Source organism: Chaetodon trifascialis, chromosome 8 (assembly GCF_039877785.1).
Source record: "Chaetodon trifascialis isolate fChaTrf1 chromosome 8, fChaTrf1.hap1, whole genome shotgun sequence".
In the NCBI taxonomy this organism is placed as follows: domain Eukaryota; kingdom Metazoa; phylum Chordata; class Actinopteri; order Chaetodontiformes; family Chaetodontidae; genus Chaetodon; species Chaetodon trifascialis.
The window spans coordinates 6423460-6449717 of NC_092063.1; the positions used below are offsets into that span (position 1 = coordinate 6423460).

Here is a 26258-nt window from a genome sequence, read left to right on the forward strand (position 1 = left end):
AAACGGCTGTGATCAAGCTAAGATCATACGCCGCACAGACAACTCAGTGTGGCAGGTTAGAGAAACATAAACAGGATTCATTTTTATCTATTATAAAGTCAGATTTATTCAGCCATTAATCCAGAGTGACTGAGCTGCAAAAAGGATTGTACACCAAATGTGTCAGGAAAGTTTCATCTAATGTCATTATAATTACTGAGCAAATAATTGTATCTGTCTGGTGATCCCATTAGGCAGCGAGGCTTGAGTCACCCTTCACCTCCTGACAATGTGCAATGCAACAGCACAAGCTAGATGATGCTAGTATTTCTGACACAGAGTCGAGGGGCCATGGGCGTGCTAAAAATGCTGTCATGAATCCCCTTCTGTGACAAAGCCAGCAGGGAGGCTGCAGGACAGCAGTGCATCCGTTCTGCTGATCTGATTCAGAGAGGGTGACAGAGCAAGAGTGAGAGCCTAATACAGCAGCTTACATCCGCCATGTAGTGCCATCCCTATTTGTCCAAACAATCTCGTCTCCCCTCCGCCCTGATCCCTCATGCCAGAATTGCCGCAGCCCTCCTCATATAGACGGGCGTCACCCCCGGCGGCTCTGGGTTGTTGACGTACAGTTACCACCGTGTCTGCCTGTCTGCTCTTCTCACTGAGGGTTATGTTCCAAAGCAGACATGACAGGAGCAGTGCCACTAGGTTTAATCCCAGTGGCAGCAACAGCACAGGCACCAAACAGCAACCCAGTCACATCATCATCCTGATGACTGCATCCTGTCATGAGCAGCATCACACAGGCCTAATGACAAACACAGCTGATCTGTAGGACACACGCATATCCCATCTGGTTGCCTCTGCACCATTGGGCACTATGTGGGACGGTGGAGTGCAGTAGTTTACATGATGGCCAGCCCTGTCTGTCTTCCCTTGGTCTGCTCTCCTCTGCCCCTGTCTGTCTAGCCTGAAGACAGGCCTTCTGTCTCTCTGAGTGTTTGTTAAAGCTGCTCATGCGCTATCTGTCAGCAGGCTTGGGGCATAGCTGGAAAGGGTGCTGCGTGTTTATAGCATTAGACCAAAAGAGTGAATCAAGCTGGCTGCCTTGTCTATGGAACTGTAGCGTGACTGAGTAGAGATGCCACTCTCTTACCCCCCCCTCACCCCCTTGCGTCTTCTCTTTCTCATCAAACACCGCGGGGCGCTAAGGAGGAAGAGGTCAGACAAGGCCATGTTTCATAGGGCTTATATTTGAACTGGTGTGTGAGCATCCATGCATGTGAAAGTTTTTGCGACTGAGAGCATGAGTGTGTGTGTGTGTGTGTGTGTGTGTGTTTTTGTCATGGGGAGACAGAATAAGCTCAACTGATCCATGAAATCCAGACTTTTCCTTTGTTGTTTTTTTGTATCATTAGAGGTGTCAAATGGTTTGCGCACTGAAATATTGTGAAGAGAATAACAAAAGGGAAGCGCGAGATGAAAGAGGGCAATTATATCGCAAAAGTTGACAATGTTCTGGAAACACAACTATTTGACATTAAACTTGGGGCTTGTGCGCTGACAAAAATTTGCTTGTGAAAAAGGTACCATCATCGCTATATAAGAACAATTTCCTTACATACAGCCACACATACCGTATATGACCCAGTGTCAAACATACCACACTGTACACTCCTGCAAGTCTGAGCTCAACATTTAAAGTACAAACTGTGATGGTTTTGCACATGCCTGATAAAAGGATAAGGGAAACGTGTCTATGTACAATATCTATACAACCTCTGAAGAATCAAGGAAGTTCTGCTGCATATAAAAATGATCCATAGCACTGCATGCATATTATAATATTCATATGCAAAGAGAAAAATATATCCACTAATACATGCAAGTTTTCCCCAATATAGGTCAGTCTGGGAGAAAATGCAATATATGTTAAGCGCTAATGTAAAATTTAAGATTAAATAATGCATGGATAATACAGCATGACTTCATCGCAGGTCCTTCCTCCTTGAACTGGGATGGGCGTTGTTATTGCCCACGACCACTAGATGGCAATGTTGCTCTATCACTGAGCTTGTGTTGACCCTGCCTCATCCAGGAGAAAGAGCGAGGGATGGAGAGTAAAAGAAAGATAGAAAGCAAAGACAGAAAGCAGGAGAGGGATTTTTTGCTCTTTATGTAGCCCCCTCATGTAGCCTGGCAGCTAGAAGGCATCTCACACTCACCCGCTTTGTCCCAACAACTCCCAAAGTTAATGACTTTACGCATTACTGCAAATGGTGCTTGGTTTTTACATTAAGCTACAGACGTAATGAATACAGTGGGCCGTTGTTGTTCACTGGCAGTCCTGAGGTAAGGCTTTATGTTAGAGTATGTCCTAAAAGTGATTGCAAGCAGAGCAGTGAGGAGAGTAACAATATGGCCAAGACCTCAGTGATGATAGTCTTGACTGCCTTGTCAGTATGCAGCCAGCATGTGTGTGTGCTTGTAAAGCTGCTGACACGTTCCTCTTTACCTGGCCACATCACCAATAATTGGCCATCGGGATATCAGTCACAGCCCTGCCGGCCCCTGCCAGACGCGGCCGAATCACAGTCTGGTTGTTAAAGGTATCTTAACAGCTCTCTGAAAGATTTTCAATGCCCCACAAGGTCCCCATTTGGCTATTATCATCATCAGACAAACCCTGACTTTTTCCAAAACATTGCCTCAATCTTTGGGCAGGTCTAGAGACTCATAAAAACACACAGTGCACCCGACAGAGCATTAGTAAAGCTGATAACAACAAGGATCAATCCAGTGAGGGGGGAGGGAGACGGAGAGTCAGAGAAGGGGTGGAGGGGGGATTTCTGGTGAGTCAGACATTCTTGCTCCCACGCACTAACATGAATCAATAACCAGCTTTCTGCCCTCCTCTGCCTTGACTTGGTTCTTGGGCCAGAGAGGAAGCGCACTTTCAGCCTGGCCAGAGTGGTGCCAGAGGTCCAGGGGAAGAGCTGAACTTTGACCCATAACTAGCAGACAGCTCCAGGAAGAGCACACACTCATATAACAGTGCAGGAACACTGGCTGAAGATGCTCTCTGACTGAGGTGCTGAGGGCACTTAATGTACCGGCTATCAGCTAATAGGACGAGACATTAAATCCTCAGACAAAAACAGCCGCCACTATGTTTTGTCTTTCCACGCAAGTAGACATGTAAAGGCTATTAAGGCGTTTTCAGAGGAGACAGCAACTGTTTATATGAAAGCCTATGAATAAAATTGAGACTGGGGTGATAAGAACTGATGAATGCATAGTCCTAAAAGGGATTCAAATACTCACACATGGGCTTGAGCTGGCCGATCAGCTCCTCCTTGGTCCACTTGGCCCACTCCTTCTTGTCTGTATTGATGGAGCACAGGATCGGACCGCATGGTTTCCCACAATCCTCGATGGCTGGGACATTCAAATAGTGGACGAGCACGATATCAGGGTTCTGTGGGGAGCAGAGGGAGAAGAGGGAGGGGGAGGTCAGATGAAATGACACCAAGGATAGTCCGCCTAAGAGCACAGTTTCTTGAGGATACAAGAGCAAGGAGTAGTAGTGACACACAGATACTGTGGCTCAGCTGTGAGGGCTTTTATGTAGAACATGCCAGCTGGTTGGTGAGAAGTAAAATGTTGCTGAACTAGAAACACTGAATGGTACACACACACACAGCACAGACCAAGAACAGAAGAGTAAATGCACAACCCAGAATAAAACCAGGGAGCAGAACAAATCTGGGATCGGAAATCTACAATAATCTCATTCATTATGTGGCTGTATCTGCGTCTCCAAATGCGTGCGTGCTTGGATGTGTATACTAGCGTGTGCGCTTATTTATGTGTGTATTTGTATGTGCATATGTGTGATAATTACAATGTGTGCTCATGTAACACGCTTATGGCATTTTGTCAAGTCCTCCCACATGGTGAGTTGATGCCCTCAATTAACTCTGCCTGTATTTACCAAGTCAAAACTCAACAATTTGCCGCCTGCAAATTGTTACTGGGTTACCTCCGCAAATTCCCTAAATTGACAGCTTATGAATAATAGGTAGCGTTTAAAGGAATGTTGTGCTGGTGTGAGTAACATCAATTCGCGTCTGTAATCATGAAAAGCTTTGATTACTGAGCGTGGCAAAGACTCGCAAGGAATGTCCCTGTTTCAGTCTTTATTGCTTCCAATTTATTATAAACATCCGACTAAGCCCACACAAACTTAACCCACAATGCAGCAGAATATCCCAACACTGGCGCGTAGGATACAAATAAAAGCTGCGCTGATCATAAGTGACCTGTAAGCAGCCAAATGTGAGCAGGTATACGATAAATGGAAGCAAAATTGCCATCAGATGCACACAAGCAGAAGGACGAAAACGCACGTTTGCATGCAATCGCAGCAAAACAAGACGCGAGAATCGACAAACCAACAAAGACCTTGATAGAGAAAAATGCCATGACAACATGTTTGTGTGACTGCAGTTTGAGGCTTCATCAGTGCTAAGTGGCAAATAAATCACAGCACAGCTACTGTAGGTCTGTGCTCCCTCTCAGTGTGTACCATTAATCCACAACTACACCCCCCCCTCCCCATCCTCTCTCCTGTTCCCCTTTCATCAGACAGGGGTGGGGTTGGGGCCGCACAGATCCAAAGAAACAATTACTACCTTGAAACAAAAGCATCCCAAATGCATAAACAACAATCACGTCTGGACAGTCACAGCTCCAGAAGTGGAGCAGCAACAAGTCACATGTAAAACAGCTTTGGGAGGACAGATGACGTCCAGCTCCACCACTTCCACCTGGAGCTGGAGCTGGACGTCGCTTTCCTTGTCCCCTGTCATTGGTATGGACACTACACGACGACTGCTGCCCTGTTTGGATGGAAATGGCACAGGGTGGTGTGTGATGCCCCCAGATGGCACCGCCAGCTGTGTCAATAAGGAAGAGTTGCTCTCAATCTTTACTTGGAATGAGAGCGTCAAATGTAGACAGCTTCATTCAATTCTGAGCATACAGAACCGTATGTGGATGCACGGGCGTGGGCGGGAGCGAAAATGCATAGACACACGGCTCATGCATTAGGGTGCACAAACACACAAGCACAGACACACACACACACACACACAGACGCACACACAAACTGAGCAAGGACAAAGTCATTAGAATACTGTAATAGACACACACATACTCATAAGACACACAAAGGTTAGCTGTGCACAGTCACATACATCAATACACACACTCTCCTCCTTCCGACACCCACACTTTCAGCTGTTTCCTACCTTTTCACACATAGTCACACAAGCATGCCCGCACACACACAAACACAAACTTCACACAAAAGAAGAGATCACATGGCGGCCGTACAGCTCATCCAAACACAAGTAATCTGTGTCACCGTGCTTTACTATTCGGAATCTGCTATCAGTCCCTCCATCTCTTCGCCCGGTCTTGTTTTCCCTCTTCCTCACTCCTTACTTTACAACATATTTAACAGTTCTCTCCCAACTCAGGCCTACCTCCACTCTGAGAGGAAAACAACACAATGAAAATGTAAGGCATAACATAAATCTATCAGGATGGTAATTTAATTTAATTTCCTGCTGGCTGCTTTCTTTTTCCACAGTGTAATATCGGGAGTCGGTTCTCCAGGAGTAGGGGGAAAAAGGCTGAGGGGGAACTTTTTGCCTGGATACCATTTTCCAGAGAAAATGAGATCTCATTAACTTATTGATTAATTGTGTAATGTAGTCTTTTGGTTGTTTTTTCTCTTGTTCCCCATGCGGGTCTCAGGGCAGCTTTCCAGCCTCACTTCCGCAGTGGAAGGGAAGACTGGGATGCAGTTGTAGGAGCCTACGATGTGCATGTGGGTAAGGATGTGAAGTTTTTGCATGCTACTGTGTGTGCATGCGAGCTTGAGCCTATAAATTAATACATGTCAGCCTGTTGGCAATATTTGTACGCGTTTTCCGACCTGTTAAAGTATCTTTAAGCATGAACGTGTCGTGTATGTGTAAAATGTAACGTGTCTCCAGCCAGCATTTTGATGTTGCTGTGTTGCGTTAATGTTTTCTGCGCCTCCCTAGAACAGATGGATAGATGTTGAGATAATTACTAGCAGAGTCTTGGGGAGTCAGCCATGGGGGCGGAAGGCCTGCTGAGTGGGTGGTGGAGCGCCTTCCTGCCCCTCCTTCCACCACTCTCTCACTCACAAACGCGCGCAACTACATCAGCAAACAAAGGCCTGCACGCACTTAAGAAAGAACACACAGCCACGCGCACGCACGCAATCCCAGTCTAAGACGCCAGCGCACGAGACAAACACAAAAAAGTTGGTGCGCCAACCCTTTGCACACACATGCATATGCGATACGCAGGACATCGCCATCGCAACCGGAGGATAAAGGTGCTGTTGTAGCCAGGCAACAGGTTTCTCTGGCACCCACGCACTTAGAGGCAGCCAGTGCTCCTACGATCTCTCAGTAACTGCCTACCTCATCCTGAAGTCATACACCCTGTTCTACTCCAAAAGACAAGGAGGGAGAGAAACATTCGCTAATGGAGCTGAGGACACAGACGGAGTTAGATGTCGGCAGAGACAGATACAATGACCTTCTACTTTGTGCCGAATGTGAGGTAGTGAATGTGCATGTTGAGCCGCAAGTGAGACATAACTAACTGAGACTTCAGTATAAAGCACTACAACTACTGGTGGAATCTAGTATGGGTGGTCAAGTTATGTGTCTGCTGGTCTCATTAAGTCTGTGTGACCCTGCCACAAATCTGCCACCCTCTTGGAACACCTCCATGTACCCGCTACTGCAGCAGCCCACCATAGCTCATTAAGAGACAGAGAGCAAGGGAGAGAGACAGAGTTCCAGATAGAGATACATGGAAAGACAGTGAGAAGGAGACAGAAAGAAGAATGAGAGTAACAGCTCTTATATTGTCAGGCAGCTCTGCTCCATGGTTGTACTCCACCATAGCAGGCCTCGCTTTCACAACCTGTGCACAGGAGCGATAAAAACACCATTAACATGAAAGGATCTTAATTGAGAGGGGATGCTTCATGCAACGTGGATGAGCCTGGGAGTGCAGGGGGAAACCGTGTTCCTCTCTGATAAAATAACCCACACCGAGGAGGAATGGGGGCTTCAAAGCCTGTCATACTGAAGGAGAGAGCGGAGCAGACAGGGGCGCAGGTATGGGAAAAGCCCCCTTTTCCACTTTTACTCCGAGGAAGGAATGAGGAAAACAAACAAAGGAGGAAAGAAATGAGACAGTTCTTCATGGGAGAATTGAACTAGCAGGCTACAGGGATATCCATTTCAACACCAAATATCATGAAAGCAGGAGCAGTCAATTGTTTTGTCGCAAACATTCAGCAACAAGGTATAAATACAGAGGGGAGGTGCATGTGTTGCCTTATTTGTGATTGTGGATGTATCTGTGCCTTTATGTTTTTTGCATCTGCCTACATTAAATCATAAATAGCATGTGAATGACTGTCTAGAGGCAGATTTCTGTATGTTGGCTGGCCTACGCACATCAGTATGCATGCAGAATGAGTGCAATGAGCTGAGAGTGTGAGTCTGAGTGCATCTGCTATTTTGACTGCATATTCATGCTGTCTGTGCTTGCAGAGAGTATTAGAATTGGTGGTGTGCATCTTCGCATATGTCTGTGCAGTTGTATGTGCAAAAAGGAACGCCCATGTGGTATATGCATGCGCTTCATGTCCTGTGCTCTGCTCCGCTGAATGGGTGTGAGGGGTTATTAAGGCCCTGCTCTCTCAGCTGTGTGAGGGCAGTTGCCCTGGCAGTGGCATGGTGATGGATGGCATGGGGTGCCAGTCATTAGGCAGCCTCCTGGCCTCTGGCACTGAGGTTGCACTCTTAAACACCGACCTCCCCCGCCTGTCCCCAAACACCACTGCTCATTTCAAGGTCAACTGCCTCTGTGGTGCTGTAAGTTCACCTCCACAAGGCACAAGACTTCTTCCTTTTGTTTGGAACCTTTATCGCTCACTGCCAACGGGTGTGTTTTGGAATGTGGGGGTGGCTGGCTGGTGCCATGCCTCGTGCAGACACACAGAAGCACAGACACACATGCAGTGCATGAGCACACACAGACACACATACAAACACACACACACTGAGGTAAACAAAATCTCACGTCAAACCCTCCCAAAAAGGCAGCAAACAGCCTGAAGCTCCTGTCTAGGTAGCAGAGCAATCCCCTATCTGAACTTGTTTTCCCCCCTCTCTCTTCGGGTCCTCTATGACAAACTCTTTGTTTAAATGTTCCCAGTTTAGAATACAGACACCCTAATTGGGGTGTCTGGAGTCAACGCTCAACTTAACTGCTACAGTTCACCCTCTACTGCACCCGGCTCTCCACCAACTACAACACTGCTTGAGTGCCAGGCTAAAACGCTGCCCGGGGTGGGTACCGATCCAGGGGTAAGAGCCAGTTTACAGAGGGTTTCTTAATATGAATTGCCTCGATTGCCTCTGTCCAAGGTCTGTGAGAGAGATGGCAGAGTGGGAGGCACAGCAGGAGATCCTGATTTAGGGAAGATTCATACTCCACCTCTTTACCTCCACTACCTAGTGTACTGGCTGGGAGATATGAAAGGCAGAACTTGGAACTTTTGAGGAACAGGAAGAGGCCAGCATGTTTGAGCGTGTTTCAGAGGAAGCCAGGGGCTGAGGCCTGTGATGTTTAATTCAGTAGCACATAATCACTCCGATGGAGTTGAGAGCGGGGCTTTAAATAACTCAGCTTAGAGGGGCAGAACTACTTCACTCTGGGTGGGGGAATGCAAGTCTGTGTATATAAGTGTGTGCGTGTGTGCACGTGTTTTGCGCACTTGTGTGTGTAATTGTGCATATGTGAGTGCATTTCGCATTTCTACATGTCTGTGAGTGAATATGCACGAGAGTGCTCCTCTATTTTTGTGTGTGGCTCCTCCCTGCTTTGAAATATTTTATTTGTGCAGTGCACCACAGTTAAAGGTGGAGCGTGTTTGTTGCTGTGCCAAGCATCTGCATGCATTACAATAAAAGTGCAAAAGGCCAGTATTCCCAGCCTGAATATGGAAGAGCATTGTGGATGCCAAGCAGGCAGGCAGTAAGTCAGGCAGTAAGCCGGGCAGTGAGGCATTGAAGCCCCTTTAGCCGCCACAACTCAACCCACAGTTTACAGCCTACTTATTCTTCCTAAGGCCCTTACAGAGCACACTACCCTCTCCATTAGTTGTAGTGGTCCCAAGTGAGAGGCCACTGCCCAGGGGCAAGCTGGGAAAAGGCCATCAGGAGCCCATCCGGCTGCCATAATGGCCCTGGCTGAGCCCATGGCACTGATCCTAATATTCAGTGGCCATCCAGGTGACACCGAGTCACACTGGAATAAAAGGCGGGAGAGGAAGTCACTGAGATCTCTCTGACACGGGGAGGATTTAACCGTGTGCTCTCTCTCATGGTTCTTTTCTTTTGTTCCCGCCTCAAAATAACCTCTCAACCTCTGGCTTTCTCCGAGTCTTTTCCACTTGCTTGCTCTCTCATTGTCATCTCTTCCTCCTAGGGCATAGTGCAATTCATTTGGAGGAGGAAAACACAGCTAATGCCATCTCTCTCTACTCCCTCTCTTATGCTCTCGCCCCCTTTCATATCAGTGCTGAGTCTGATTTGTTTGTGCGCGTCGTCTTTCTCCCCGTGCCAGTCGACAAGGCGTGCTATTTATGTGCCTCTGCCCGTGTCTGTGAGCGAATCAGGACTTCACAGGAGCAGCCGGGGGAGAAAGATGTGCCGGTGCATTTCTAAACAGGGAGTCACAAGGAGGACTGATGTGTGTCCAGCAGCAAGACAGTCCAACCTGGCTACTATCTTCTTCTGCAATGGCCCACTGAACAACAATAGATAACACAGGTTTTCAGCATCAACAACAACAACTGTTGAGGTTGTAACAGAAAGAAGACCCAGTCAAGCACAAACTAGTAGAGCATAAATTCACATATATGCACATATAGATATGTACTCACACTACTTGTGCATCAAGAGACTTACACACAGTGACAACAGCAATGGCCACAGGACTGCTGAGCCTGTGTGCTCTGTCAAGCATGGTGAGGGGCTCATTATTATTACTGGGCTGGATACTGGAGCAGCCCCAGAGCTCAGCTTGGCAAGACCTCTCTCTGGAGACGCACACACACTGGCCTCTACACACACACACACATGCACACATGCACACACATACACACCATACAAATGGGTAATCAAACGTCTGCCCCTGGGAAAAAAAAAAAAAATGCTCAAATGGTTTCCTAGCAACCAATGGTGTGTATTGGGTCCACATGAAAAATGAAAAATAAAGACAGTGTGTGAATGCGTGTGTGTGTGTGAGAGAGACAGAATAAAAGAATGAGGTTGAGATTAACAGTGCATATTAAAGAGAGATAGAGAGGTTTATGGGGTGAAGAACAGAGTGGTCAGAGATAAGAAGTCGTGAATGGGATATGAAAAGGTAATGAAGGGAGAAAGACAAGAGGCGCCATCAGAAGTCTGCCAATCTGATCGACAAACACAAGCATTTCCCCAGCCTCTCCACAGGGGCAGTGTTGACTGTGAGTTGATCCGTGGAGCAGGTCCACAGGCAGTTAAGGTCATGGGAATGTGTTACCAAATCACAGCTCAGAGAGAGATCATCACGGGAATAAGTCAGTATCTTAAACAGTGTTACAAATATGTAGCAGCACTGCAGGGGAGGGGATTATTCAAAAACCAAAGCACAGGCTTTAGACAACGTCCTGAAACGCAGTGCTGTGTACCACACCAGGTTCGAATGCAAAACACAGGGGGATGAGCTACACCAAAGGCACACAATCAGGTGAGAGTAGTGGTTTGTAAAATTGCTGCAGAGCACCGTACAAAGAGGCGTAGCTGAATCTCTGGGGCTCGAAACGGCTTTCTGATCATTGCTTAACACTGTAACTAAAACACAGCAAGTCCCCTTTAAAAGTGATCCAACAAAAGGACAGAGTTACATTTTATTTGTTTATCTGCGTGCGAGTGGGTGAAATGCGAGGAGCAAAGCAGCGTGTAATAGTGAGCGTGTGTGTTTCCGTAAGATACTAGTGTGTGTGTGTGATCGAGTGTGTGTGTGTGCACGCTTGGTACATCTGCCTGTAAAAATTGTGTGTGCGAAGTAGTGAGAAGCATACTATCTCCATCCAGCAGCTGCCACAAAGGAGGCTTCCCAAAACAAGCGCAGGGCCATGACAGAGACAGAGCGACCGCAGCCTTCTGGTGGTGTAATAGGAAATTAATTGAGACCATCAATATGGTATTAATCATTAAAGCACAGGTGCTGAGGTGGCACTTTGCTGACTGCTCTACTGTTGGCAGCACTCACATACACACACACAGTAAAAGTTTGACCTGCTGTTTTGCAGAAATGTAGGTGGGGACAAGTAGAGACAAAGGAAAAGGAGAAAAAACGAAAGTCTGTGTCCTCAGTTTAAACACATGGGGACACAGTTGGACGGTTTTCATGTTTTGCAATCCAAGGTCATTCTTGCTTTGCCTTGAAAATGGTTTGTTTTCACCTCTTTTGAGCTCCCTCAGATAGAGACTAAATGGTGAGACAGAAATTGAATAGGAGTGGGTATTTTGAAAGACGCTCGAATCAGAAAATGTCAGGTAAATTTGGGGAAATATTCATCAACTCCCTGGGAAGCCATGTTTCTTATAGCACCTAATCCTTCGTGAGGCAAAGCACAGTGAGGACTGGAGTGCCGGTGTTAATCAGCCAGAGGAGAGCCAAATTGCAGCAACTACATTAAGCCGTTAAGCACACCACGTCTCCAAATTGTTGAAGGTGTCTCACTGAGATGAATGCTTCTTCTTATGAATAATACATCACACACATGCACACAGACAAAACCAGGCACATACTTTATATATGCGTGCACACATGCGGACGCACACACAAACGCATGCAACACTGTACGTGTCTCTTGCTGAGACACAGCTGTGCAGGATGGGGGGGTTCAACGGGGTGACGTTCCCGACATTTTCCTCAGACCGAGTGAAGTCCAGCATCAGCTAGCCTCCACAGACACTTTTACAGCAAACCCTCATGTCTGTCAGTGTCAGTGTTGAGGCTATGAAATGTTTATGATTCAGGAGCTGTAGATAAGATGGAGATTGATCTGGATTGAAAGGCAAATAAGATTTCCAAAGCCCAGAGTCAGCTGAAAAGCAGGCAGAGGGAGCAGAGGCTGAGAGGAAAGGAGAGTAAGAGGAGAAAATGCATTAACACAGGTCTGGCCCTGAGAGAGCATAGAGTAATGAGTGCTTCCTCAACACACGCTGAATACTGGGGGGGAGAATACGGACGCACCATCATGACCAGCTGATTGATGCTGTGTGAGTTCGTATGTGTCTGCGTTTGATCCGTTTGATGCTCGAGACTCGCAGCTCTTGACTGTAGTGCTTGTTGTGTGATGTTTGAAAGGCAGGGCACACCTAATGTCGCTATCGGAAAACAGCAGGTACATTCAGGCCTCTTGCTTGACCACGATGTAAAATTTATAGGATCGACTGTAGGTTGGATGGGTGTGAGGGAAGGGATCCTATATGAAGTGTTCATGTGAAGGACGGTGACACACGGGCCGAGGTAACTGCTAGCCCATAGCACTGCACACCATCAAAATCAGACTTCATGGAAGATTAGGAGGCCATGGCTCTCTTTAACGCCACGGCGATAACATATCAGCTTTGATTTACGATGTCTAACAGCGGAACAAAAGGGGAAATGATGTCATCAAATAGAGCGTTTTTCAAAGGCCAGAGGAATGTGTGTGCGCGCATTAATATGTGCATTTGTGTGCACGCATATGGGACGGATGGAAGGATAAGACCCTTTGATGTGTCCCCCGACGGCTCTGGCCAGCTTGTAGGAAAGGAACGGAGCAGAGGCCACCAGAGAGTTGGGGCCCAAGCCCCGGGGCCTGTTCTTTCCCTCCCCCTCTCAGCCTGCCATCCCCTCCCTCCTCTGATCAATACTGGGTGCTAATCACTGAGGACAGTGTGGTAGTCCTCTTTCTCTCATCTCCTCTCTCACTTTTTCCTCTCATGGTTTTACAACCTCTCCCTCTGCTATGCTATCCCCAAGCATTATAACACACACTTGTGTATTCTCTACGCGCGTGTGTGTGCATGTTTGTGTGCGTATGCGTCCATATGTGTCCACACCTTTGTGCGCGTTAGCCACACACGCTCTGCCAGTGTTTCTAAGCATATTTGTGAAAGGGAGTCGGTTTGAGTCTCTGTAAATACGCGAACAGGCTTATACAAGGCTGTTAAAATGTGTGCATGTGTCTGTGTACAACAAGATAAGACAATATCCTTGAAAAAGCAACACCAACATAAACCCCAGTGAATTATGAGCAGCATGCATAAACTTGAATAATAACACAGCCCCTCATTTTGGTGGCTTTATCCCAGTTATCTAATTGCCCATGTCTTTTTTTTTTCTTTAATAAACTAATGAATGTGGCTAGATTGAGGCCTGGAATCACATAGGCAGCAATAAGTAGCACTGCTTTAAACCCCAAACTGCATCAGAACAGCTGAATAATTTGTAGGAGAAATAATTACGGGGCAGAAGAGCAGGCATCAATCCTGGAACACCGACAGTGCCCTCGCTGGAAACCACCTCACCCATAAGCCAAGGCTCCATTAGGTATTGTCTGGGGCCCACAGGCTAATTTGTTTGCATCAATAATACATTCAAAGGATTTATCTAACTTGCAAATGAGTGTTCATTTACTGGTCCAAGAGGCAGGGAGGAGAGCAGGCAGCAGGAGAGAAGGTGTGAAAGGCTGAAACAGCTGGTTGGGGCTAACTGGGACAGAGTTAACCCTTTACTAGGCAGCAGAATGGTAGTCCATATCTACCAGTTAGTCGCTAGTATTCAGAAATGGTTGGTTCTGATCTGCTTGGATAATAGCCAGTGTTTATGTAGGGCAGAGACAGGCCAAGGTGCTGGTGACCAACCCTTGGAAAGGCATCAAAAATGAGGCAGGGAGCCACCGCACAGCCACAACTTATCACCTGCTGCACCACATATTCTCTGATCGTATGCCAGATGACAAAATGACAAAGAGGAGAGTATGTGCGCGTCTTTGTTAGAAGACGGGGAAATGGCATTAGCGAGACATGGTGGGCTGTCCTTGGGGGATGCTGGGATCCCCGGCGCTCTTTGATCTTTGCACCGTGCTGCCTCCCACAGGTGACACCAGGACACGAAAAGCCAAAAGAAGTGGAGAGAAAACTGAGGGAGGAAAAGATGAGGGTTATCAAGAGCGAGCTTGCAAGAGAGAGACAGAAGAGATGAGAGAGAGAGAGAGAGAGAGAGAGAGAGAGAGAAAGATGGGAGAGGAGGAAGGAAGCTGGCCATGAACATATGCTGCCTTTCTGTGCCAAGCCCCACTGGCTCAGGCAACCCACGCATACGCTGCACTGCTGCTGCTGTTGCCACGCCAGCCCTCTCCAACACCAACACCATGGCACTACTTAGTCAAACAAAGCTGGAGAGATGAATCTGGAAAGAGACGGGGTCTCCCCAGTCTCACCACTGCCAGGATAGGGCTGCTTAGCTTGGATAACACAGCCAGATTATACACGCACACGTACATATACAGAGTTGTGGCTTTCAGCTGTTTGGCTTGCTGCCCCCTAAATTTGTGACACTTCTGATGTGGGCCACCAAACGAGAGAGATTTTTATAATCTCTTTATGGGCTAGTCACTTTCACTTTGAATCACTTTAGTTATTGGTAGAAGCTGCAAAATATTAACGTGTACATGCCAGGCTATACAGTGGACAATAAAAAGACATTTTTTTGTATTTTTTTCCCAAATAAACCTGAAACACAGTGAAATAATTTCACTATATTTCTAGGGGTATTTCCAGGTAAAGCAAACATGTTAGACAATGGCTCCCTGACAATACGCTATGTATAGTCTTGATATCAACTCACCTACAGGAGGAGAGACTTGAATTAATTCAGTCAGTACAAATCATGCATTATGTCAGACATGAAAAGAAAACCATGTTAGCTGGAGGGTCACTGCGCCGGAAAAAGGAAAAGAGGACTGAAGAAAGAGCAGAAAGAGTGCGAAGAATATTGTTGATACTTTATATAATGTACGTCTTTTAAGGCCTCTTAATAAATAATTGTAATGACAGTGTGTGTGGATGTGTGTTACTCATGTTGTGGGGACATACGACTGTTTACACAGTCAAATTGTGGGGACTCACCTTCCTTATGGGGACAAAAGGCAATACCCCGTAATGTAAATCATCACATTTTAGGGTGAAGACTGTCAAGGAAATGAATGTAAGTCTATCTAATGTCCCCAAAAATTATGGAAACACAGCTGTGTGTGTGTGTGCGTGTCTGTGTGTGTGTGTGTGTGTGTGTGAGAGAGACAGAGAACTGTGGTTACTGGTCCTGTGATGTTTGACGTACTGCACACCTGAAGGTATTATTAACACAGTCTTGAAGGTTCGATTCAGTTTTCATTGCTTAAACATTTTATAAGCACCAGACTTTAAATTCACAGAAAGGTCACACACTAATATTTTTATACAATACTTAATAAGATTTTTAAGTTATATCATTTATGTATGAAAGATTTCGCGTAATGAGGCGCTTACATTAACCGCTGCAGTACGGCTGGGGGGTTTCACGAAAATGATTCAAATAATGACTGACCGTGTATTTGATTTTAGCATGTTGTTAGAGGAAAGGATGGCGGGAGGGAGGGCTGGGAGTGGAGGGAGAGAGGGATCTGAACGGCTTTGGAACAGTACTGAACATGGCTTCCCGCTGGGACTCAAACCAAGGGCAAAAAAAAAAAAAAAAAAAAAAAAACAGGAACGAGAACGCAGGCAAACATCAACAGCACAGATCCAAATTGCTTGCTAACACACATGCGCACAACCACCCTTGTATGTACACTCATAAATCCACACAAACCCACACTTGTAATAGACCCATACAAGGATGCAGACACACAAACACCCTCAGACAACCAGACATCTAATAACAAATGCTTGTATAACACAGAAATCAAATTCAGGGTTCATCTTGCAATCTGAGCCTCGCAAACTCAATTCCCCTCTGACGTCTAGCCGCCTCACGTTCCACGCCTTTTCCATGCGAACGAATGGGGTCAGTATCGTCACATAAACATCATCCTCTGCTCTCTCCCACCCCTCTCCCCCCTCTCAGTGAATGGATGTTGAGCACTGGTGCATATCTACGCAGGGATGGCAAGGGCACCGAGGAGAGAAAATCAATACTATATCTCACCACTAAGCACAATCCCAACCAAAAGCAGCTGGAGTTTGCAGGTTGCTCCATAAACTGGACGGCTTCATCTGGCTGGCCGCTGTGTCGGTGGATTGCTACAGTAATGCACTATAGCACAATGGCCTAGGCCAGAGCCTGCCAGACACAGAGGTACACACACACACACACACACACACACACACACACACACACACACACACACACACACGAAAGCACACGTACACAGAGACAAACAGCAGGCTCCCAGGGGCTGGGGAATAGCAACAGCAATGAGAAAAACTCTCATGAGGCAGGAACAGGGTTGACAAACACACTCTCTCCTCCGTCACAAGCAAGGAAAAGCACCTCTGGACCATTTAGCCCACCCTTACAGCGGAGCCCCACACACTTGCACGTACACATGCACAAACACACACATATATATTTACACGCAGACATAGCCATACACAGCGAGGGCCCTTAAAATACCTGTTCTAAAAATAGCAGGCGGGAAGCGGGAAACGGGACTCAGGCTATTATTATTGCGCACACGTCCTGCCTGGTCCCACCAAGGAAAGGGAAGAGACTAATGATTTTCCTGGTGCAAGCAATTAAAAAACTATTTGTCACCTGCCAAGCTGCATATGACGTTAGGGGCCTTGGCAGAGGACCACAGAGTAACTCCACATATACACACTGCACACACACAAAGTGGGCTGCACCGTAGCAAGCCGTCCAGAGGCAGAAACGGTGCATGAGAAACAGGTGACAGAAAAAAAAGGGGAAGCCGAGGGAAAATGAGGTAAGAAGGGAGGAAACGGCACTTTGGACAGAGGAACAGAGTTGGGTAAACGGCTGATTTATCCGGACAGGTTAATACCAGGCCAGACAGCGCCTCAGACGGCGCACTGCCATCAGGAAGTCATGTAATATTTAGAATCCAACCAATGAAAGTCATTCTCCTGCTGCTGGGCTTCTGGCTAAAATAGAAATGTATATTTCCACCTCTACCCCACCCTCTCTCTCCCCCTAAGAGCACAAAAAGAGAGAGACTTCAACTCCCCGCCATCCATATAATGCCTCTGCCTTCTCTCGCTCTCTCTTGGGCGGCCCCCCCGTCTGGAGAACAGTCTGAAACATGCAGGTTTGTACACATGCTCACTTCAACTGACCTGCTGTAATCCTTGCTGGATTTGTCTAAACGGTTTAAGGAATTTAAGCAAAAGTAAAATCACTGAAAAGCAACATTTTAGTTCAATTAAAGTACTTCATATTCCTGCTTTGCTGCAGTTTCTGCATTAGGAAGTAAACGCTGTAAACGCCATAGGGAGATGAGGAACAGCCTGTCAAATCTGAGTTAATGTGGTCACTGAGGAAGTCAACTTTCATTTGTTTTGTTTTGTTTTTTGCAGTTGAGCTCTCCCATGTCGAGGTGCGGAGGAGGGGAGTCTATCCATTGCAGACTGTACGAGGGTTAGGATGGGCCACACAGGGGGCACAGGCTGACTAAAACCTCCCACTATTTATAAGGAAACATCCCCTGATACTGCCACAGGAGCCCAATATTGGGCTATGGGAGACAACCTATATAAATTTGGGAGGGGGAAGTAAATAATATTAAGACAAGCGTTATGTCTCCCTTGCACTATGCGGTCCTATCCAGATCCAGCTTCAAGCGTACACTCGGCTGCAGTAATTTACGAGGCAGCTCGTTAACGTCGGGTGATTTGCACTGCTCGTTTGCTCCCGCTCATCTCTACCAAATGATATCATCTTCTACCTCTAATCTTCTAACTCTAATCCCCCATTCTCCAAGCACCTCCACCCCTCCCACCTCTTGTTTCCTTCTCTCCTGCCATTCCTCCTCTCCTACCCTTCCACATTTTTTTTTTTTTTTTGTCTCACCTCCTCCTCCGCCCTCCTCCCCCTCTCAATCTCTGTGTCGTCTCAGGTTTGCGTGGGTGAGTTTTGAGACGGGGGGAGCAGAGCCATCCCATTGAAGGGTGTGTGCGCATGTGCGTTCAATATGACATCTATCCAGATCAAAAAAGACTAAAAGAAGTCTGGTTTGACTCTGAAGGCTTTATGTGCCCTTGTAGTTACTTTTCCACTGCCCCCTACTGAGAGAGAAAGAGAGCAAGCCTTAAAAAAAAGAGATTTTCTCTCAAAACTTGCAGAGGGGAGAAAGCTCAGCAATCCTGGGGAGACACAGTGGCAGAGAGAAATAAAGACAGGGCTGGGGGTTGGGGTCAGAACAAAAGGCAGGAGAGAAAGGAAAAGAAAGAAGTGGATATCAGAGAAGACACGTGAAAACAATGTTCACAGCAGAGATTGTTATTGACAATTAGGGAAACAAATCGTATTCTTTTTATCCATAATAAAATACCTTGGGGGCTTGCAAGATCTTCACTATTTGCTTCGACTAGTAAATTGATTCTATCACACTGGCCTGATACTTTATTTTTATCTTACATCTTTTCCAAAAACAGTCCTTAGCCTCTTAATCGTTAACCCGCTGAGAAATCAGCCTGCCTCAGAGCAGATGCAGCTAACCCCCTCAGACAGACAGATTTTCACGATGAAAATTGCCAATTATAGAAATTGCAATCAGAGCTGTTGGCTTGTATGTTGATGAGTGGTAGCTGGTCGAGGAGGAACTCAGATCAATATTTGACTGAATGCAGAGTGAATGACTCTGGCCCTACATTACTACGGCTTTCAGACCGACTCCTCTTTCCTCTTCTCCTCCCTCTTTAGCACACACTTCCTGTGTCTTCCCCCTTACCTCCATCCTTTCCTTCCCTGTCTCATCTTTCCCTCTATGACACGTCCAAGCGATCGTGTCGGGATGTCAACCCTCATCCACGGCTAATTGGGGCTCAGAGGAGTAATCAGGGCAGGACAAATCGGACAGTTCTGGTCATTAGCTGTGACCAGTGTTCTCTGGGATGCTGGGAGATGTGTGCACACTGCTGCCATCGCGCCTGAGCCTGCATAGTGACACGGGCAGATCTGCAGCTTGACATGAGTGGGGACACAGAGATTGGCACAGCACAGAACAGACTTAGTGTGGAGCCATTTGTCTCCGCTTTCTAGTAAACACAAATAAGCCTTGCTGGTGACACTTTGCACAGGGACTCTCTTGTTGCCTAATATGGGAGAGGCAGCAAAAGGCTACTGAGGAGAAAGCTTGTGAAGTACAACACAGAGGGTAATATCAAATCAGGATCATGGCTTGTTGCAATACTCTTCAGCAAGCTTACACTCTTAGAGCTATTTTAATCTCAACGCTCACATTATCAGCAAGGGAATTAGACATTTGTTTCCTGCTCCGTTTAGCCAGCCAACTCTCTGTGTTCCTTTGAGCTGGCCAGAGGAAAGAAAGCAGGAACGGTAGAATAACATGTAAAATATTGGTGTCAATAACAATCTTGGAAGTCACAAAATGTAAACATGTCGATGGCTGCTTCAGCTGAAAGCGGAGCGCCTGACTCTGGAGCAAGATGAATGTCAATTTGCCTTACTGGCAGAGCCTTAACCTTTCAGGATAACTGAATTATTTAAGCACCACATACCTGTTGTGGGCCTCTGTTTCTCCGTCTAGGCTCCGGCTGGTTAGGAGGCTGCATGAGTCTATGGCCACGCACGCATCTTTGGCCGCAGAGTGAAAATGGCAAGACAAATGCAGCGGGGGATTTGTGATAATTGGCCGTGCTGGTGGGCCAGGCGACGGGCCTAGAGAAAAGGTCGCAGGCACTGAGGAACAGATCAGTCTGCCAGGAGGAGAGGAGGCTCTGTGTGCCTCTGGGGTTTAGCTCAACTTCTCTGTTTCTTCATATGGGGAGAGAGCGCTCCAGCAGGGGCCATTAATTAAGCACCAGAGTAACCTTCAATTTGTTTAGAGGTCAGAAACCCCAGTGTCGCTGTTTTGGGCAGACACCAACTTAGAACTAACTCTATATTTTCTGAGTGGAAACCGAGGGCTCAGGAAAGCGATAGCAGGCAGCGGGACATATTTGAACGTTTACAAGTAGAGAGGATGGAGAGAGTTAATGTCAGATGCATTGTATCTGTGTGACTGCACACAAGGAGGAGGAGAAGCGAAGGAGATGAGGGGAGCCACGGGGACGTGGCTCACACCCCGACATGCTTGTGAAGCAGCTGTTCTCCTCATGGCAGAGAGAGTGGGGGCCTGCCAGCAGCAGCATGCTGCTGAGAACACCATGGTCTCCCGCCATAGCACAGAAACAACGGCAAAGCCTGATACACACACACACACACACACACACACACACACACACACACACACACACACACACACACACACACACACACACACACACACACACACACACACACACACAGGCAAGAATGTGCACACGCTGAATGACATACACACACTCATATTGCATATACTGCCACCCTCTCCTCCCTGTCCAGCATTGAGGACTTCAGTTGAACAGTCAGGTGGTGGAGTCAAATTCATATGCTATAAATCTGATCTCATACTCTGTAGAGGTGCATTTCCATTTGATACAAACAACAGCCTGCATGGCTAAAGGCAATTATATTTCTACTGCCTCTATTTGCCCTGAGGTTGTAGACAGTCAGTCAAAACCTCCCCAGGTTTTCCTGCCTCTCTACCCTCTCAGTGAAATCAACAGAACGGTGCCCGGGCTCATCCATGATTTATCTCAGTGAAATATTCATTATGTAGCCTTGCATATTCTGGACGTATCTGATGTGAATCTGGACCTGACAGCATTGCTCCGTCATCACACATCACCTGAGCCGCTGTGAATCCGGCACCTGTCTCCCAGCGCTCCACACAGAAGCAACTAAACTGATCCGAATGAATAGAGGACTCAGGCAGATATAAAGAATCCATCTGTCTGCCTTTAGCCTGCAGGCATGTCCGCTCTGGGTCTGTAGCTACAGTATCCTGCCTGCACACAGACCTATGACGGATCACCGCAGCAAAGGAGCCACTCAACTTTTCCCATTCAATTAGCTAGAGAGGCCTCTGCCCTGACTGGTGTCGTGGTGGCGTGAGGCATCATGAGTACATGTGTTGGGCCCTGCACAGAATCTGCTGACAGCACCGGCCAGTTGTATTGATCTTTGGAGATTGTCGAGCTAGTTATGAGAGGTGAATCGGATGTGAGCTCAAAGGTGCTAGGTGATTTCTGAGAAATCAACACAGCCAGAAATAAAAAATAAGAAAAAAAAAAAAGTTTGAAAAATGGCTCTGATGTGGTGAACCGATAGAAAGCTTAGAGGAGAGCAGGTTTCAGCACCGCGGACAGCACCGCAGAGCCTCCACTGCTCAAGGTTCGCTTTAATCGTAGAGCCATCACCGTGATAACTGTGATAACGGGCAGAGTTATCACTCTGCCTGTCCAATTAAGTAACCTTTGAATTATTCCATAAATTAATATTGCTGAAATACTGTCTAATAGTGCTGGAATGATCACAGGGACAACAGTGACAACTCATTTTACTACATAACACTAATTCAAGTGGTTCCAAAGTCATTATATTCTGAAGGACTAATGTAATAAGAAAAATGTAACTGCAGTGAATGGTGATATTAATAATGTATTCATGTGAGACAGAGAGTAGAGCGCAGTGGCCTAAGCTGAGGAAGGTAAGAGGGAGAAAGTGATAGCTGTGAAGAAACAAGGTCGTCAGCATTCCCTCCTGCCTTACTAGTCATTTCATTATCTCATCCCTCTCTCTTCCTCTTTAAAGTAGAAAAAGCGGGAGAGGCTATTGACCCCTCTCTGTGTTCGTGGCAGGCAGCAGGACAAATGAAGTTTCCCCTCAGACCCCCTCCGTATTAATATCATAATTATCCCCACCTCTGTGCCCCCGCCGGCCAGCGCAAACTCCACTGTCTGATTTGATGGAGAGGCGCAAGCAGGGAATTACATTCGATTAGCACTAAACAAGAGAAGGGGACACGGAGCAATAGAATCAATCAGTGCCACCAGGACGGGCCAGATCCTCTGTGTGTGCACGAATCATGACGGCTGCAAAGACTGCTAGCTCATCGAGGTATGCCTTTAAGTATCTGGTTGTGCACACTCCAGCTGGAGCTGACAGCATTTTAAGAGTGGATACATACTGTTATGATGCTTGTGAAGACTTAGGAACCTGCGTGTTTTCTGCTGGAAGTGTTGAAAATACCACGGTATGGCACAGAGCCCCATTTTCTACCACTGAAACTGGAACTTTTTTTGAGTGACAAACCACACAGTCCGCTCTGGGCAGCTCTCTGTCTCAGCAGCAATTTAGATTCATTGTTTGCAACCCCAGATAACTGCGGTGGTACTTTTCTTCAGTCTCAGCCATTTACGGGGATGGGCCAGACATTTTAAAGTGGTCTAATGCCACAGAGAGGTGGAGGTAGCGTGGCGGGGGATGAGCAGATTGAGAGTAAGAGGTGAAAAGAACAAAAGAAAATGAATGGAGTGAGAGAGGACCCCCCTCGCAGGTCTTCATTTCTGTCCCCTGTCTCATTACCCAGGCTTTGACTCAATAAAGAGTGGATAAAGAGTGGATAAAGAGGCACACACCCACAGGCTAACCCCCCCCCCCATCCCTAAAACACCTTTCAACAACCTCACTCTGTCTTTCTGTTTCTTGCTTTCTTGCACTGTCACACACATATCCAAAAATACACACATATATACACACACTGTCCCCTTTCTCCCTCTTCTGCTGTTATGTTTTCTTTTTTCTTTTTTTTTTTTTTGCTTCAAATCTTTCAATCTATCTTTCTCTCCAGCTCTCCCTTCACTATTTTTTTAACCAAACTTTTTAAAAGTTGTGTCCATCTCACTCGCTCTCTCATTCACAGTCTGTCTCTACCCTCTCTGTCCTCTGTGTTCCCTCCCTGTCGGTACTGTGTAATAGGAGTTATTTTCATCCCTGTCTCTCCGTGACTGTGGCCGCTGGATGGCTGAATATTTACATTTTTCACTCACTGGTGACCTTTCCCTGTTGCCGCTCTGGGAGCTCCAGTCTCCTTGCTGCTCTGCTGTTGACAGACTACTGCCTGCAAATCTCATATGGACACAGCAAATGGTACACAGGGAGTCAGGGACAGAGGGCTCAGAGACTGGAGAAAGGTAGAAAAAGAGAGAGCGAGCACGAGAGAGAGGCTGTTGTAACCAGGGCTGACTGTCAGTTGTCTGACTGAAAATGGTTTGAAGAGACAGAGGTGTTGAAGGTCTATCTGCATCTGCCGAGATATGGACTGAAGTGGTGTAATCTTTTACCTCTGGTGTCATCTTGATTGTGGTTCCCTGTCAGCACAGATGGTCTGCAATAAACTGCCTGAAAGGAGATGTAAATCTGGGGCTCCAGGACAGCTTAGTGCCAAGGAAAATACTTGTAAATAAATGTTTTTTGTTGGGCGGCAGAGGCGCTTTTTTGAATGAGCGGCTCTGTTTGCTGCACAGCAGAGCCTCATGAGTCATGGAAGGAGATCTGCTGAGCAGAGCGAGGAAAGGAGACGTGAGGGCCAAGGATTCAAATAACCAGTTGTTCTTCGCTGATGCTCCATAGAAACAGGCAAGAAAAGTTGAGTCAGTGAACTGCTCAAAGCTTGATGAGTGTTTGTGCGCTTGTATCCTGAAAGTGGCAGAGGGCGCGAGGGAAGATGAAGGCTGCAGTTTTTAAAAGCGAGTGACCCGGTGTGCCCCCGCTCTCTGTGCTAATCACCGTCAGCGCAGTGTGTCCTCATGTTTCTGAATGTCTGCATGTGTCGTTGTGTTATTGTGCATCTGTCAGGCGTAGCTTTGACCTGACTCTACCTGCAGCTGCTTCCGTTCCTGATCCTTTGGGCCTAAATTTGGCTCAAAGGGTAGGTTCACATTTTTCACAGTGTGTCTGAAAACAATGCCCTCATGCCCAAATGTACGTTGAATGAGTTATCAGCCGCTGAAATGTTCTTCCTCTCAACTCCAAAATAAGTTATGGAAGACAAATTCCACAGTCGTCCTTCTGTGCTAAAATGGATTTTGAAGTTCAGATGAAGCTAAAATGAGGATTCAGAAGTCTGAATTAGTCAAATCAAGTGGGTGTCTTCCAGATTTAGAGCCTTTGTGTTACTATCCCTGCACTGCAGCTCAGCAAGCAAACATAAAGGAAGGAAAGAGGGAATTTCATCCCAGAAAGACTGCAACTTCGGAAGATACCGACTTGAGTGACAGAAATTCTGAATGCATTTTTGCATGTAACAAGAAATGTGGATTTGTCCACCATCACTTACACTGAAGGGATCTATTCTCAGCCATTTACAGACAAGAGGAATGATTACGGCAGCCAGAAACTGTATCACTGTACATATTGCAATGTCAGTATTATATTAAGATAGACTTGGAAAAAATGTGAACCTATCCTTTAAAAGAGCTTCTAATACGACCACAAAATGACACGAGATTTCCCTGACAGTTTGCAAATGGAAGCAGATCAAAGATAACAGGCAGCATTGCCAAACAGCACAAGAGCTTCCTGTGAAAACCCCTCAGGTCTAAACGTATATCACTGCGTCTTGTGTTATTTATATTCCACACGCAATTATCCCGCTGTTTTTCTCGCTTTCATTGAGTTTTTAATAATACACTGCACCTCTCATCATTTGGAAAATATATTTAAGTGAATGTAACCCGAGTGGCTTTCCTGACTGAACTCAGGAGAACCAGGAGGAGACACGCTTTTTATCTGCTGGTGCTGTTATTGCTGCCTGTGACACACACAGAGCCAACAGACAGAGCCAGACAGATATAAGCTGTTGTTCTTTGAAAGCTTTTGTTTGCTGTGGGAACACTCTAATTATTTTGATTAGTATTTAAGCATTGTTGAGGCCAGTTTTTCCCTTTTGTCTTTTCCCAACCGGTCCGCTCTCCTCTTTCGCTAACAGACGTTGTCAGTGGGGTTGGTTAGACTACAAATGAATTTGTCTTCTGGGTCTATTCAGTGCAGCAGGGATGTTGTGACAATTCTCGTCTTCAGAAAATACAACTTGGAAAAACTGAACTAGGGGTAATTTAGCAAAAGTGTATTTATTCCACATAGATAGATAGATAGATAGATAGATAGATAGATAGATAGATAGATAGATAGATAGATAGATAGATAGATAGATAGATAGATAGATAGATAGATAGACAGAAATAGCAGCAGCTCCATGCACCCCTACTCTCTCTCTCTCTCTCTCTGTTTTATGCTCCCTTAAAATTGTGTGTGTGAATGGTTGCACATATCTGGTACCTTCCAACAATAATGGCTGCCATGCTAAACGAGAATGATGAGATGTATTGGGGAGGTGATCAAAGGACTACTATTTACAACCACTCTCAGCCTGCGGACTTGACGACCCACTGTAAGCACACTATACTGTACAGGGAACGTCTTCCATCATGCTTTTACTGCCCATCACTGCAGCTGTTAGACAGGGGAGATGGCAAAGCTTTTAGCAGACTGAGATACCGTCCTCCTGCTGGACGGCGTGTATGGGCAATGCCATCAGAAAAGAGAATGACTGGGAAAGATAAGGGAAATGGAGGCTGGGGAGAGAAAAGAGAAGAGAGAGAGAGAGAGAGAGAGAGAGAGAGAGAGAGGCGGCGGGGGGAGAGGTTGATGTCTGCCTGCTGGCTGTCAAAGGAAAATGCTTCGGTTAAATGAAAACTGATATCATGCAACTCATTCTAGTTTGTGCGGATAGGCTGGGAGAGTTCGAGAGTGAAAGGAAAGTGTGGTGAACTGTAGAGGAGGAGAAGAGGAGTTCTTACCTGGAGCAGCCAGTAGCACCTACGGTGGAAGGTGGGGATGATGGAGGAGTGTACGTAGCAGCCATACAAACACTGGAAGGA

At 46.5% G+C, this 26258-nt stretch overlaps 1 protein-coding gene across 5 annotated transcripts in view; it reads right to left on the reverse strand.

Moving 5' to 3' along the window:
* Positions 1-26258, reverse strand: part of camta1a (calmodulin binding transcription activator 1a) — a 276505-nt gene that overhangs the window by 33636 nt on the left and 216611 nt on the right. For all 5 annotated transcript variants that reach the window (XM_070968776.1, XM_070968777.1, XM_070968773.1 and 2 more), the window contains 2 exons: positions 26178-26249; positions 3307-3460 (listed from right to left, as the gene is read on the reverse strand). In XM_070968776.1, coding sequence (XP_070824877.1) covers positions 3307-3460; positions 26178-26249 — 226 coding nt within the window. The remainder of the gene's footprint in view (positions 1-3306; positions 3461-26177; positions 26250-26258) is intronic.